Consider the following 13,666-nt stretch of genomic DNA (forward strand, 5'->3'; position numbering starts at 1 on the left):
TCTTTCTAGACCTCTATAATTTGGGAGTGGAAAAATTTGTACCAAGAGTAAGAGGGAAAGAAAACAGGAAAAAGGAGTGGTTTAATAGAAGGTGTATGATAGCAAAAAAAGAGAGAGATAAGGCGTGGAACAACTGGAGAAAGAGAGGTAACGACAGAACAAAGGAAGAATATAAAAGAACAAGAAACGAATACACAAGAATACGTAGGGAAGAAGAAAGGAATTTTGAAAAAGGTATAATTGACAAATGCAAGGATGAACCCAAACTGTTTTATAGATTTGTTAATGGCAAACTGAAACAAAAGGAAGGAATCACCAAGCTGAAAGTAGATGGAGAGGTCTTTAAGGATGCGGCAATGCAAGCAGAAATAATGAACAAACGTTTCCAGTCAGTTTTCACTAAAGAAAAGGAGCTTGTGGAAGGGGAGGGAGTGATTAGAAATGTTCCGGTGATGAAAGATATAAAAGTGGAGGTGCAGGAAGTGTATAAATTACTGGAAACTCAAGATGTAAGGAAAGCCCCAGGACCTGATGGAATTTCTAATTGGGTACTGAAGGAATGCAGAGAACAACTGGCGGATAAAATTCACAGCTTAATTGTATGCTCACTGGAAGAGGGGAAAGTGCCAAAAGAATGGAAGAGGGCAAATGTGGTACCAATTTACAAGGGAGGAAACAGGGAAGAACCCCTGAATTATAGACCAGTGTCTCTAACCAGCATGGTCGCAAAATTGTGTGAGAGAATCCTGAAAGACAGATGGATAAAATATCTGGAAGAGATGAATATTTTGGCTGAATGTCAGTTTGGATTCAGAAGTGGAAGGTCATGTGTTTCAAACTTGTTGAGCTTTTACCCAAGAGCGATTGATGTGGTACAGGAGAGAGATGGTTGGGTGGATTGTGTGTACTTAGACTTAGAGAAGGCCTTTGACAAGGTACCTCATAAGAGACTAATGTGGAAACTAGAATATATAGGAGGACTAAAGGGGAAACTTCTGGAATGGATGAGAGACTTTTTGAGAGACAGACAAATGAGGACAGTAATAAAGGATAGGATGTCTGGATAGAGGGAAGTAACAAGTGGAGTCCCTCAAGGCTCAGTGTTGGCGCCAGTAATGTTCCTGATTTACGTAAATGATATGGTAGATGAAGTGAACAGTTATGGGAGTCTGTTTGCTGATGATGTAAAGATCTTGAGGAAGATAAAGGTTGAGGAGGATTGTAAAATACTGCAGGAGGATTTGGATAGGATACACAATTGGAGCCGGACGTGGGAAATGAAATTTAATGTAAAGAAATGTAAAATATTGGAAATGGGTAAAAGTACCAGGAGACCATCACTGAATTATTTTTTGGGTAATGAATTAATCACAAAAAGGAGAGAAGAGAAAGATTTGGGAGTGCTGGTCCAAGATAGTTTGTCACCAGAAAAGCACATTAACAAGATAGTTGGAGAGACTTATAAGCTCTTGACTAACATAAGAGTAGCATTTCATTATATGGATGAGGAAATGATGAAAAAATTGATAGTGGCCATGATCCGCCCCAGGTTAGAATATGCAGCGGTAGTGTGGTCCCCACACAAAAAGAAAGATATAAACAAGATTGAGAGAATACAAAGAACAGCAACCAAGATGGTCCCCAGTCTGACAGACCTGTCATACAGAGAGAGGCTGGAAAAACTGGATTTGCCTTCGTTAGAGGAAAGGAGAAAGAGGGGAGACATGATTGCGGTGTTCAGGACCATGGTGGGAGTAGATAAAATTGACAAAGAAGATCTGTTTGTATGGGATAAGAGAGCAACAAGAGGACATGGAATGAAATTGAAAAAGTCAAGCTGCTTGAAGGATATCAAGAAATATAGCTTTCCTTACAGAAGTATAGACTTATGGAATAGCCTGGACAAAGAGATCGTCCAGTCTAAAAACTTAAACGAGTTTAAGGTTAAATTCGACTTACTGAGAAACAGCGACGGAAACCCACGAGCATAGTACATTCCGTGTATATCACAATTAGGTATATTCTTAAATATTTGAAACGACTTAGACAAAGAGGTGGTGCATGAGAAAAACATTCATGTGTGTAAAGGTAGACTTGATAAATGTGGATATGGAGACAGGACAACACGAGCATTGCTCAATTCCTGTATACTACAAATAGGTAAATACAAATAGGTAAATACACACACACACACACACACACACACACACACCATCGAACGGGCACAGCGAACGGACGTGTCTTGACTGCACCCAGGCCAAGGCTTAGCCACCGCTGCAAACCTTAAGTAGTTTTCAGGAATTATGTTTGTCCTGTCTCCTATGGTCTTGTTTTCAGTTTGAAATACTGTAAGTTAATATAGACTACCAAAAATCTAAAGATTTATTGGCAAGAGTATACATGAATGTTTGTAGTATTTTTGGTAACAGCTGTTTTGGTACTGTAAGTTGTAACCAACCGCAATCATGGCCGAAAATGTAAACACTGAGGGACTCGAATTTCCAGGATTTGATAGAAATACTAAAGTCATGGATCTGGTTAAAACATTGATTATGAGGATTAGTGAACTTGAAAAGAAAGTGGAGAATCTAGTGTTAAAAGATGTATCTGAGAATACGGAGATTACTATACAGAGCCTGATCCAGTCTAATGAGATGGCGAATGAAGAGATAAGAAATTTGAAGCATGAAAATATTGAATTGAGGAGAAAACTAGAAGAGAGTACTAATAAAACGGAGAAGGTGAGCAGTGTATTGGAAGAGCATAAGGCAAAATGGGCACACGTAGAAGAAGAACAAAAGAAGTGGTCAGCTTGAGAGAAATCATCCAGGAAGAAAGAGATATGAACAAGATAAAATTTGAAGAAAATGTAGTGAAAATACTGAAGAAAAAAGAGAAAATAATGAGAGAAACTGTAGAAAGGAACAGATGCGTGATAATATATGGAAACAGGGAGGAGGAAGAGAAGGTTAGATCCGTGAGACTCGAGAAAGACATGAACCTGGTAAGAGGAATATTAGGCAAGATTGATCCCGAAGGAGACAAGTGGGTAAAAGAAATTGAAGAAGTAAGGAGGATAGGGCCTTATAAGAAAGGGGAAACAAGACCAATGAGAGTCAAGTTGTCAGCAGGAAATGTAGTAGATGATATACTTAAAGTGACCTGGAAATTAAGCAAAGAGGCAGGGATGGAAAATATTATAATGAGAAAAGATTTGAATGAAGAAGAAAGAGAAGTTTTAAAATCATTGAAGGAAGAAGTAAAGGAAAAAAATGATAAGAGGACAGAGGAAGAATGTAATACTTTTTTTTGGACAGTAATGGATATGAAAGTAAGGAAGTGGTATTTAAGGAAATGGAAGTGAAGGAAACTAAGGGGGATGGCTGTGAAAGATCAGAAGTTGAGGAAGTGGTACTGACGGAGAGTAGGAGAGAAGAGGGTATAAAAAACATCAAAAATAATTTGAAGGTGATATATACTAATGTTGATGGTTTAATATCGGCATGGCTTGAAATTAACAATTTCTTGAGAGAACATGAACCTGATGTCATGTGCTTTGTAGAGATCAAATTACGAGATGTTGATGTTAATTTGGGAGATGGTAAATACAAACTTTGGAGAAAAGACAGAAAAGAAAAACCGGGAGGAGGAGTGATGATAGCAGTGAAGAACAACATAAATGTAGATTCCGTGGAAATGGGAGAAGGCAGGGCTGAAGTGATATATATGAAATTAGAAACTGGAGAGAATGTTAAGAGAGATATGGCGGTAGTGTATGTTCCCCTATGATGAGAGCATGGAATGGTGACGAATACCAGGAGATGTTGTCAGATATGGCTAGCTATTTACAAAAAATAATTGAGAAAAGCAATAATATAATTTTGGTGGGTGACTTTAACTGTAAAGAGGTGAACTGGGAGGAATGGTACTTGGAAGGCGGTGAGGATTCGTGGGGCACTATGTTATTAAATATAATAATGAATAATGTGATGATGCAGTGGGTCAAAGAAGAGACACGGTTTCGAGGTGAGGACACACCAGCAAGGTTAGATTTACTGTTTACCAAGGAACCCGATGTAATAGAATCATTGAAATATCTCTGTCCTTTAGGAAAAAGTGATCATGTGGTCATTGAGTTCCAGATGATAATATGGAACGTCGAGCCAAGAGACGAGCTTCATAGACAGGGAAGATACAACTTTGGGAAAGCAGATTGAGAAACTTTTTTGAAAATGTGGATTGGAGAAAATTCAGAGAAACAAGAGAGATACAGAGGAAGTGGGATATCTTTCTAGACCTCTATAATTTGGGAGTGGAAAAATTTGTACCAAGAGTAAGAGGGAAAGAATACAGGAAAAAGGAGTGGTTTAATAGAAGGTGTATGATAGCAAAAAAAGAGAGAGATAAGGCGTGGAACAATTGGAGAAAGAGAGGTAATAACAGAACAAAGGAAGAATATAAAAGAATTAGAAATGAATACACAAGAATACGTAGAGAAGAACAAAGGAATTTTGAAAAAGGTATACTGTAATAGACAAATGCAAGGATGAACCCGAACTGTTTTATAGATTAGTTAATGGCAAATTGAAACAAAAGGAAGGAATCACCAGACTGAAAGTAAAACGAGAGGTCTATAAAGATGCAGCAATGCAAGCTGAAATAATGAATAAATGTTTCCAATCGGTTTTCAATAATGAAAAAGAGTTTGTGGAAGGGGAGGGAGTGATTAGAAATGTACCAGTGATAAAAGATATAAAAGTGGAGGTACAGGAAGTGTATAAATTACTGGGAACTCAAGATGTAAGGAAAGCCCCAGGACCTGATGGAATTTCTAATTGGGTACTGAAGGAATGCGGAGAACAACTGGCAGATAAAATTCCCAATTTAATCGTGTGTTCTGTGGAAGAGGGGAAAGTGCCACAAGAACGGAAGAGGGCAAATGTGGTACCAATTTATAAGGGAGGAAACAGGGAAGAACCCCTGAATTATAGACCAGTGTCTCTAACCAGCATGGTCGCAAAATTGTGCAGGAGAATCCTGAAAGACGGATGGATAAAATATCTAGAAGAAATGAATATTTTGGCTGAATGTCAGTTTGGATTCAGAAGTGGAAGGTCATGTGTTTCAAACTTGTTGAGCTTTTACTCAAGAGCGATTGACGTGGTACAGGAGAGAGATGGTTGGGTGGATTGTGTGTACTTAGACTTAGAGAAGGCCTTTGACAAGGTACCTCATAAGAGACTAATGTGGAAACTAGAATATATAGGAGGACTGAAGGGGAAACTTCTGGAATGGATGAGAGACTTTTTGAGAGACTGACAAAGGAGGACAGTAATAAAGGATAGGATGTCTGGATGGAGGGAAGTAACAAGTGGAGTCCCTCAAGGCTCGGTGTTGGCGCCAGTAATGTTCCCGATTTACATAAATGATATGGTAGATGGAGTGCACAGTTATGCAAGTCTGTTTGCTGATGATGTAAAGATCTTGAGGAAGGTAGAGGTTGAGGAAGATTGTAAAATGCTGCAGGAGGATTTGGATAGGATACATGATTGGAGCCAGACGTGGGAAATGAAATTTAATGTAAAGAAATGTAAAATATTGGAAATGGGTAAAAGTACCAGGAGGCCATCACTGAATTATTTGTTGGGTAATGAATTAATCACAAAAAGGAGAGAAGGGAAAGATTTGGGAGTGCTGGTCCAAGATAGTTTGTCACCAGAAAAGCACATTAACAAGATAGTTGGAGAGACTTATAAACTCCTGACTAACAAAAGAGTAGCATTTCATTATATGGATGAGGAGATGATGAAAAAATTGATAGTGGCCATGATCCGCCCCAGGCTAGAATATGCAGCGGTAGTGTGGTCCCCACACAAAAAGAAAGATATAAACAAGATTGAGAGAATACAAAGAACAGCAACCAAGATGGTCCCCAGTCTGGCAGACCTGTCATACAGAGAGAGGCTGGAAAAGCTGGATTTGCCTTCCTTAGAGGAAAGGAGAAAGAGGGTAGACATGATTGCAGTGTTCAGGACCATGGTGGGAGTAGATAAAATTGACATAGAAGATCTGTTTGTATGGGATAAGAGAGCAACAAGAGGACACGGAATGAAACTGAAAAAGTCAAGCTGCTTGAAGGATATCAAGAAATATAGCTTTCCTTACAGAAGTATAGACTTATGGAATAGCCTGGACAAAGAGATCGTCCAGTTTAAAAACTTAAATGAGTTTAAAGCTATCTATCTATCTATCTATTGCCAGACGCCTCAATCCCGTTTGGGGTGGCCACAAACAAATCGCCTCCAAGTCGCCCTGTCCCCCGCCATTTCACTGCCCTGCTCCCAACTCACACCCCCCTCTCTCATATACCTCTCCACCCCATCCCTCCATCTCATCCTCGGCCTCCCCCTCCCTCTTCCCCCTCCACCTCACTCACATACACTCTCTTCGTCAGTCTTTCACCCTCCATCCTCTCCACATGGCCAAACCACCTCAGTGTGTTCCTCATAATGCTTCCTATCACATCCATATCCACACCACAATGCTCCTTTATATCCTCATTCGTCAGCCTGTCTCTCCACGTGACTCCACAGGCTCCTCTTAAATAACTCATATCCACTGCTCTCACTCTTGACTTGTGTCCTTCCAGCAATGTCCAAGCTTCACTTCCGTACGTTAGAGTTGGTATCACAATACTGTCATGTAGTAACTTTTTCACTTCCATGCTCACTTCCCTGTTTCTTATCACTGCTTTCAAGGAACCAGCAACCTTTCTTCCCTGCTGTACCCTTTCAAGCACTTCACCCTCCAAACCTCCATCCTTATTCATCACTCTACCCAAATACTTAAACGTACTCACATTTTCCAATTCCTCACCATCTAACCTCGCTGTACATTCACTAACTTCACCTCTCTCAAAGACCATCACTTTACTCTTCCCTACATTCACCTTTAGATTCCGTTTCTTACACACTCTCTCAAACTCATCCACCAAGCCTTGCAGCTCCCCTTCGTCTTCACTCAACAACACAGTATCATCTGCAAACAACAGTACAGGGAGTTTCCAAACACTATCCTCTCTCACCAGGGCCACTCCAACATCCACTACCCTACCCTGCACCTCCTTTAAAGCTAAATTTGACTTATTGAGAAACAGCGACGGAAACCCACGAGCATAGCACATTCCGTGTATATCACAATTAGGTGTATTAGGTAAATACATAAATATTTGGAACGACTTAGACGAAGAGGTGGTACATGAGAAAAACATTCATGTGTGTAAAGGTAGACTTGATAAATGTGGATTTGGAGACAGGACAACACGAACATTGCTCAATTCCTGTATACCTGTACTACAAATAGGTAAATATAAATAGGTAAATACACACACACACACACACACACACACACACACACACACACACACACACACACACACACACACACAGACAAACATACATGCCCTCCATCCCCCCCTCTTCTCCCATCCCCAATTCTCCACCACCCCCTCTGGTCCCTCCTCCATCCTCCGCCATGCCCAGCGTTTTTTTTTTTTTTTTTTTTCGTATTTGGCGATTTACTCAAAAACTGTTAGTCATATTGAAATTCCGGAAAAAACACAAGAAACCTTGAAATTCGGGATCTCGACATATGCTTTGCTCTCTCTCTCTCTATTTTTTAAATAACAGATCAGAGGAAGGAAAAACAAATGATTAAAAAATAATAATCCATACACCAGATTACTGGCATCCTCCATTCATAAAATATCTGTAACAGTTGGACTTGAACAGCTATAGGTTGAAGTTTGAGGGGAAACAACTCTGGGGAAGCGAGTTCCAGAGAGATGCAGTTCGGGGAATAAAAGAATTCTGATAGGCAGAAGTTCTGCAATATGGCTGTGTGACATTCCAGTCATGAGCGCTACCAGATGCCCATGTAACATGAGGGAAGGCATTGAGGGGTGGCACAATGGACACAACTTCGTCTGAGGGAGGCAACATTCCCTCTTACTTGTAGGAGAGGTAGTTTATTTATAATAGCAGGGTTATTAATGATTCTAACAGCTTTGTTCTGAATTTTGTCTGGTGTTTGTAGAATTTTGCACTATGATGTTGGGAAGTTATTTGAAGCTATTTTTACCCTTGAGAAATATTGTTCTCACTGCATTTCTGCACCATTACTCATCAGTTTTGTGTGTTTTTATTATAGTATAAACACCAGTGCAGATGATGGTATACAATTTATACCATTAGTGACCAATTTCTGAGGGCAGATTTCACAGTGGTAATTTTTTCCATTGTGCCCAAGCAGAAACAGCCATAGGGGGGATGGAGGAGGGACAGGGGGGGATATGAGAGAGGATGGAGGGAGGACCGGGAGAGCGGTGTACACCACCACATCTGTGTTCTGACGTGCTTGTTTCAAACTACGGCTCCAAAAGGTGAACTTGGGGCTTGCTTAGGTACCATGAAGCCCTTTAACATGTAAATATATGGTAATATTCCATGGAATTCTCATAAAGGGGGAGCTTGAGAATACAATATTCCCGCGTTATGTGAGCACTCGCTGTAATAGTAGTTGCAACCCCATGCTTATATGAACATGAATCCATTGAACTGCAGGCTAAAATTGTCCTCTCCCTGCAGTCCACCATCCCCATTTTGTGAGATAGGGAGGAACCTGCAGTCTACTGTCCTTCTTTTGTGAGACAAGGAGGGAGTTGAGGGACATTTGTATAACTGAGCAAGCAGCTATATTGGCACCACCACATGAAGGCATCCCTCTTAAGCACCTGACAAGGGACTGAAATGGATGGATGAAATATGCAGAGAAATTCAAATAATGAGTTTGTACACCTTTTATAATTAACATTTGCTGAGCTGCAGACCTCATATGAGGCACAGTGAAGGTCTGCATGGGCCAAGATGCAATCCTCATGAGGTATGGTTTACATCGGTTATAAAACAGTGTTTCAGGGAAAGTATAGTATCTTACATAGAATCAGCTCAGCAGGGATTAATCCTTGCCAAGTTGCAGACCTCATATGAGGCACAGTGAGGGCCTGCACAGGCCAAGCTGCAATCCTCATGAGGTACAGTTTGCATTAGTTATAAAACTGTGACTCAGGGGAGGTAAGCTGTCTTACAAAGAGTCAGCTCAACAAGAGTTAAGCAGCAGACAGAATGATTATCCACATCTTTATGTGAAATGCGTTAACAGAGGAAAATGCTAAACAGTATGTGTCAGTGGTTTTGCTTGTGAGATGGAGCAAAGACTTTTGATGGTTTAAATGATATATGAATGATTGTGTGAGACCCATTTGTAGGTAGGGCTATACAACTTTGTGGTAATTGGGGCATCCTCCATTCATTTAGTGAAGTGCCACATCAGGTGATTCAGCACTGACTGACAAGCAAAATGATTTCTTGAAACCATGGAAACCATTTACTACATTCTGTGATAGCTGTATAGCCAGTAAATGGACACATGGTGTTCTAGTGGCTTAAGATTCTCCAACCAGGTATAACCCATAAAGCTTTAAATTCAAGAAGCAGATGAGGTTTATTGCTCACATAATATTGCTCTGGTGCAAGCAATTGGTCACTCACCTTAAATGTCAGGACTGAATAGCCTAACCCCAGGGCCTTTTGCTCTTGATGTGGCAGTAACAAAATTGATGATAGGCAGATAGATTATACTTTCTTTTCCTTTGTTTCTGGATTGTAGCTCACTCCATCTGTTAAATTGGAATTAAGGCTGTGTTGATGACTGTCACCGTCATTGTCACCACCACCATCACTATCATCATCATCATCAGTGAATGGATGTGCGGCCTGTTTCAGTGAGTACTCAGTCCATGATTCTGCTTTATTAATGCTTGTGTTGTCGTATTTATGAATCTCTTCACCCCATTTTTAGTGAAAATTAAGGGTAAGAAGTTGAAGGACGTTATGATTGTATTAAACGTTTAGTCCTTCCTCTTCTGCTCTTCTTTCCATCATTCTTTCCTTTTCCTTCTGTATGTGGGTGACCCTGCACTAAATGACAAGCCGAATGGTTTCCTGTACACCAGGAAACCATTTACTTTGCTGGGTGGTAACCATAGAACCAACTAATGGCACCTGGTGGTTTAGTGGGTAATCAGGGCGCTCCAGTCAGATGGAGCCAGTGTAGGTTTACATCCAAGGGATGGTTGAGGTTTATTGCTCAAGTAATGCCACTCAGGAATGAATGAAGCTGGTCAGTTTCATGTTAAATGTCAGGACCAACTTGCCTAGTCCTGGGCTCCCATGCTTCTTATGAGGCAACACAGGATTAGATGATGTAGGCAAGATGTAGATCAGGTTGTATGTTGGTGATCAAGGGGGGTTGTTGTTCTTGTTGTGCCCCCAGACTTATCTGAATGTGAATCTGATGGATTGCAAGCTGATATAAACACCACAAAGGGAAAAACCCTTATTCCTAATATATTTCGCTGATGAGTTTCATCATAGTAATGAACACTCTCAAGCTAACCTGGCCTTATTCAGTGTATATATTTACAAGATATAGTGTTTGTCAACAGCTTTTGTGCTAGAAGCTGATTTTTTGTTTCCATTTCATATCTGCCAGTGCCATATGTGGTCCTATGATAAATACCATACATCATCCATGCCTTTGTTGTTGATGATGATCATATGCATTGTTTGTTTTCACCCTTAGGCATGCCGGTGCTGTTCTTGCTGAGTGTGGCATATAGTGTTTACATCATGGGGCCCTGGACACTGGTGGGACAGGGCGTGTACATCCTCTTCTACCCAATTATGGTCAGTTAGTGGTGATGTTGCCATTAAGTCAAATCTGAATTCTCAAATACTGTATTGCTAAACTTGCCCTCTGATAGTGTTATGTTGTTAAGCAGGAAAAATCCACAAACTCACTAGAAAAAAATGCAAAATTTTCTGAATCCATGTATTGATAACACCTTGTAAAAATCTGTAGAATAATGCTATATTTCTTGTAGCTAGATGTAAAAGGTTGCCACTAAAAGTATGTTTATACAGAATTGTATCTCCATCAAGTGGAAAAAAAAAAGTACTGACTGCATTTTAAGTGAATGGATGGTGAGGGGACAGTATGGATGAGAGTTAGAGTTAGATTGGACAGGAAATTGGGGAGGAGCAAAGAAGGCATAGGAGAGATTGAGAAGAGGAGGGGAAGGATAGATGATGGGACAGTTTGACTGGAAGGTTGGACAGGAGGGGAAGGGTTGAGGTCAGTGTGTGGGAAAGGATGGATAGTATAGACAGGAAAAGTGTAGAGGGCAGAGAGGGGAGGCTGGCTGGGTGAGTAAAAGAGGAGGAGAGGAATTGGTGGGAGATAGGGTTGCTAAGAGCATTTACATCCTCTTATTCCCAATTATGGTCAGTGAGTAGGTGGGGAGAAGGTAGGATGGGTGAGAGAAAGAGAGGGTTAGGATAGACAGAATAAAGGAGGGTGACGAAGAGAGAAAGAGCAAATAGAGGATGGGAGAGGAGTTGAGAGTAGTTCTGACAGGGTAGAAGGTTGGGATTGGAGGAGATGGCTCTGTTTAGAAGAGTGAATACCTTATTGCACAGTATGTTAGCTAAACCTTGCTATAGCCTTCATTACCATAAACTGAGTAATTTGTTTTATGAATACTTGTACTTACAACATGGTACCTTAAATCTTTCATGTATGTTAGCCCTGCTTTGCAGTGACCCTCATAACTGTGTTTCTCATCATACCCTCTTTTCTTCTGTTCATACATAATTTATACATCCATCCATCCATCCATCATCCAATCCTGCATTGCCCCATGAGGAGCGTAGGAGCCCGGGGCTAGGCAGTTGGTCCCGACATTTAAGATGAGAGTGAATCTCACTATATAACTCCTTTAAATATCCAGATAGATTTATGCAAGCATAATCAAACATATGTCAGGATGAGTTTAAAAATTGAATCTGTAAGTCTGTGCATTTTAGAAATTGCTGCTCCAAATCCCAAACTTCAGTCACCTTTTAAATAGTGATTTATATCAGACTACCTCTGCCTTTCACACTTTCCATTTCTCCATCACCCATTTACACTACACTTTCTTGCACTTACAGTACCTCCATCTTCCACCCCTTCCTTAACTGTCTTACAATACCCTCGTCATCACCCTACACCCTCCCAGATCGTTCTAAACCCATCCATGCCTTCCACATCCTCCTCCCTCTGACCCTCACTGTCTTAACTCCATCCCATCATCATTCTCCTAGCTCCATTTCCACCCTTCCACACGCATCCATGCTTTTTTGCACTTCCCCATACCCTAATATTTCATCCGCACCCTTCCTCACCTTCATCACCCACATACTTTCCTCCATTCTACTTTTCTTCTTGGATTTCTACTCCCTCATGCACTCATTCATATCCTATATCATTCCCCCCCCCCCAACATGCATTCATTCTTATTCTTATCATTCATCAGCCCTTCACCCCCCCTCATTCATGTTTCCCTCAACCGTATATGCTCAGCCATAAGTCCTATCTCTTCATCTTCTCCTTCACTCTTCATACCCTCTCTGCCTGTACAAATTCACACCTTTTATCAGTCCTTCACTTTGTCACATTTGTCTCACCCTCTTATTAACATCCTTGATCGGTCAGTCACCCTCCTTCACTTTCATTCTGTCATAGCATTCTGCTTTCTCCTTCAGTTTTCATGTTTTCTGTTAGTCCTCTCCTTCACTGTCTGCCTCTCACACTGTCCCTTACATCTTCCATCTCTGCTTTGCTCACCCTCCCTCCCCATCCTCATACATCAGCATGCACATGCATCTCCCACTATTCCTCCACCCTCCTGCACTGTTACACCCTCTGACTCCTTACCATATTCTGATCACCGAAGGGTTTCCTCCCCTTTCCCCCCTCATTGTGTCTTTCCTTCACTCATTTTATCCTCACCCTGTTCTCTATCACACCTTTCCATATCCACACCTTGTATCATCATTCCCTCACTCCCACATGTTGCATCATTCCTTTGCCCATTCACTTCTTGCATCATTCCTTTGCCCTTCCACATTTCACATCAATATCTCTTCACCCTACCACATCTTTCATCATGCTTTTGACCCTCCGCATTTTGCATCATTCGCTTACCCTCTCACATCCAGTGGTGCAGTCAGAGGGATGACCAGGGTGGAACTGGCCACCCCTGAAATATGCCTGGCCTCCCCAGATGCGACCCCAGATTTCTTGGGACATATCCTCAGACCACCCAGAGATCTTTTTGAACCAGCCTGTAATCAGGCTTCACTACCTCGTGGCCATCTTAGTTTTAAAAAATACAGTACTGTACACCCCTGCCAACCACGGTGGCTAGGTTCCTGAAAACCACCATGGTTGGGAAAAAAACGTGATTAGTGAAGTGAACTTAATGTTGGGAAAATTGGGTTAGAAAAACCTTATCAAAGGTTGAAAGGGTATAACATGAAAATTATATACTATTTTCCTGGTCTTTATTGCACGATATTGCACTATACCAAATGTAATCTATAAACAAAAAAGTATGGTAGAAAGTGATTTACGGTACAACTTTAGATTTACAAATGTTATCAGCTGGCGAGAGTGCCGTGCTGGTGAAGCACTTGGGATGATGGCTTGAAGTAGCTCAGGGTAA

The 13,666-nt window shown here is 40.9% G+C and overlaps 1 protein-coding gene across 1 annotated transcript in view; it reads left to right on the forward strand.

The window, feature by feature from the left end:
* LOC145402098 (ATP-binding cassette sub-family C member 5-like) overlaps nt 1-13,666 on the forward strand; it is a 279,936-nt gene that overhangs the window by 114,994 nt on the left and 151,276 nt on the right. Inside the window, exon 9 of the mRNA XM_080274212.1 lies at nt 10,702-10,805. Within this exon, the coding sequence (XP_080130338.1) occupies nt 10,702-10,805 (104 nt within the window). The remainder of the gene's footprint in view (nt 1-10,701; nt 10,806-13,666) is intronic.

This window comes from Coenobita brevimanus, chromosome 57 (genome assembly GCF_032717465.1).
Source record: "Coenobita brevimanus isolate Jiangsu-jjx chromosome 57, ASM3271746v2, whole genome shotgun sequence".
NCBI lineage: Eukaryota > Metazoa > Arthropoda > Malacostraca > Decapoda > Coenobitidae > Coenobita > Coenobita brevimanus.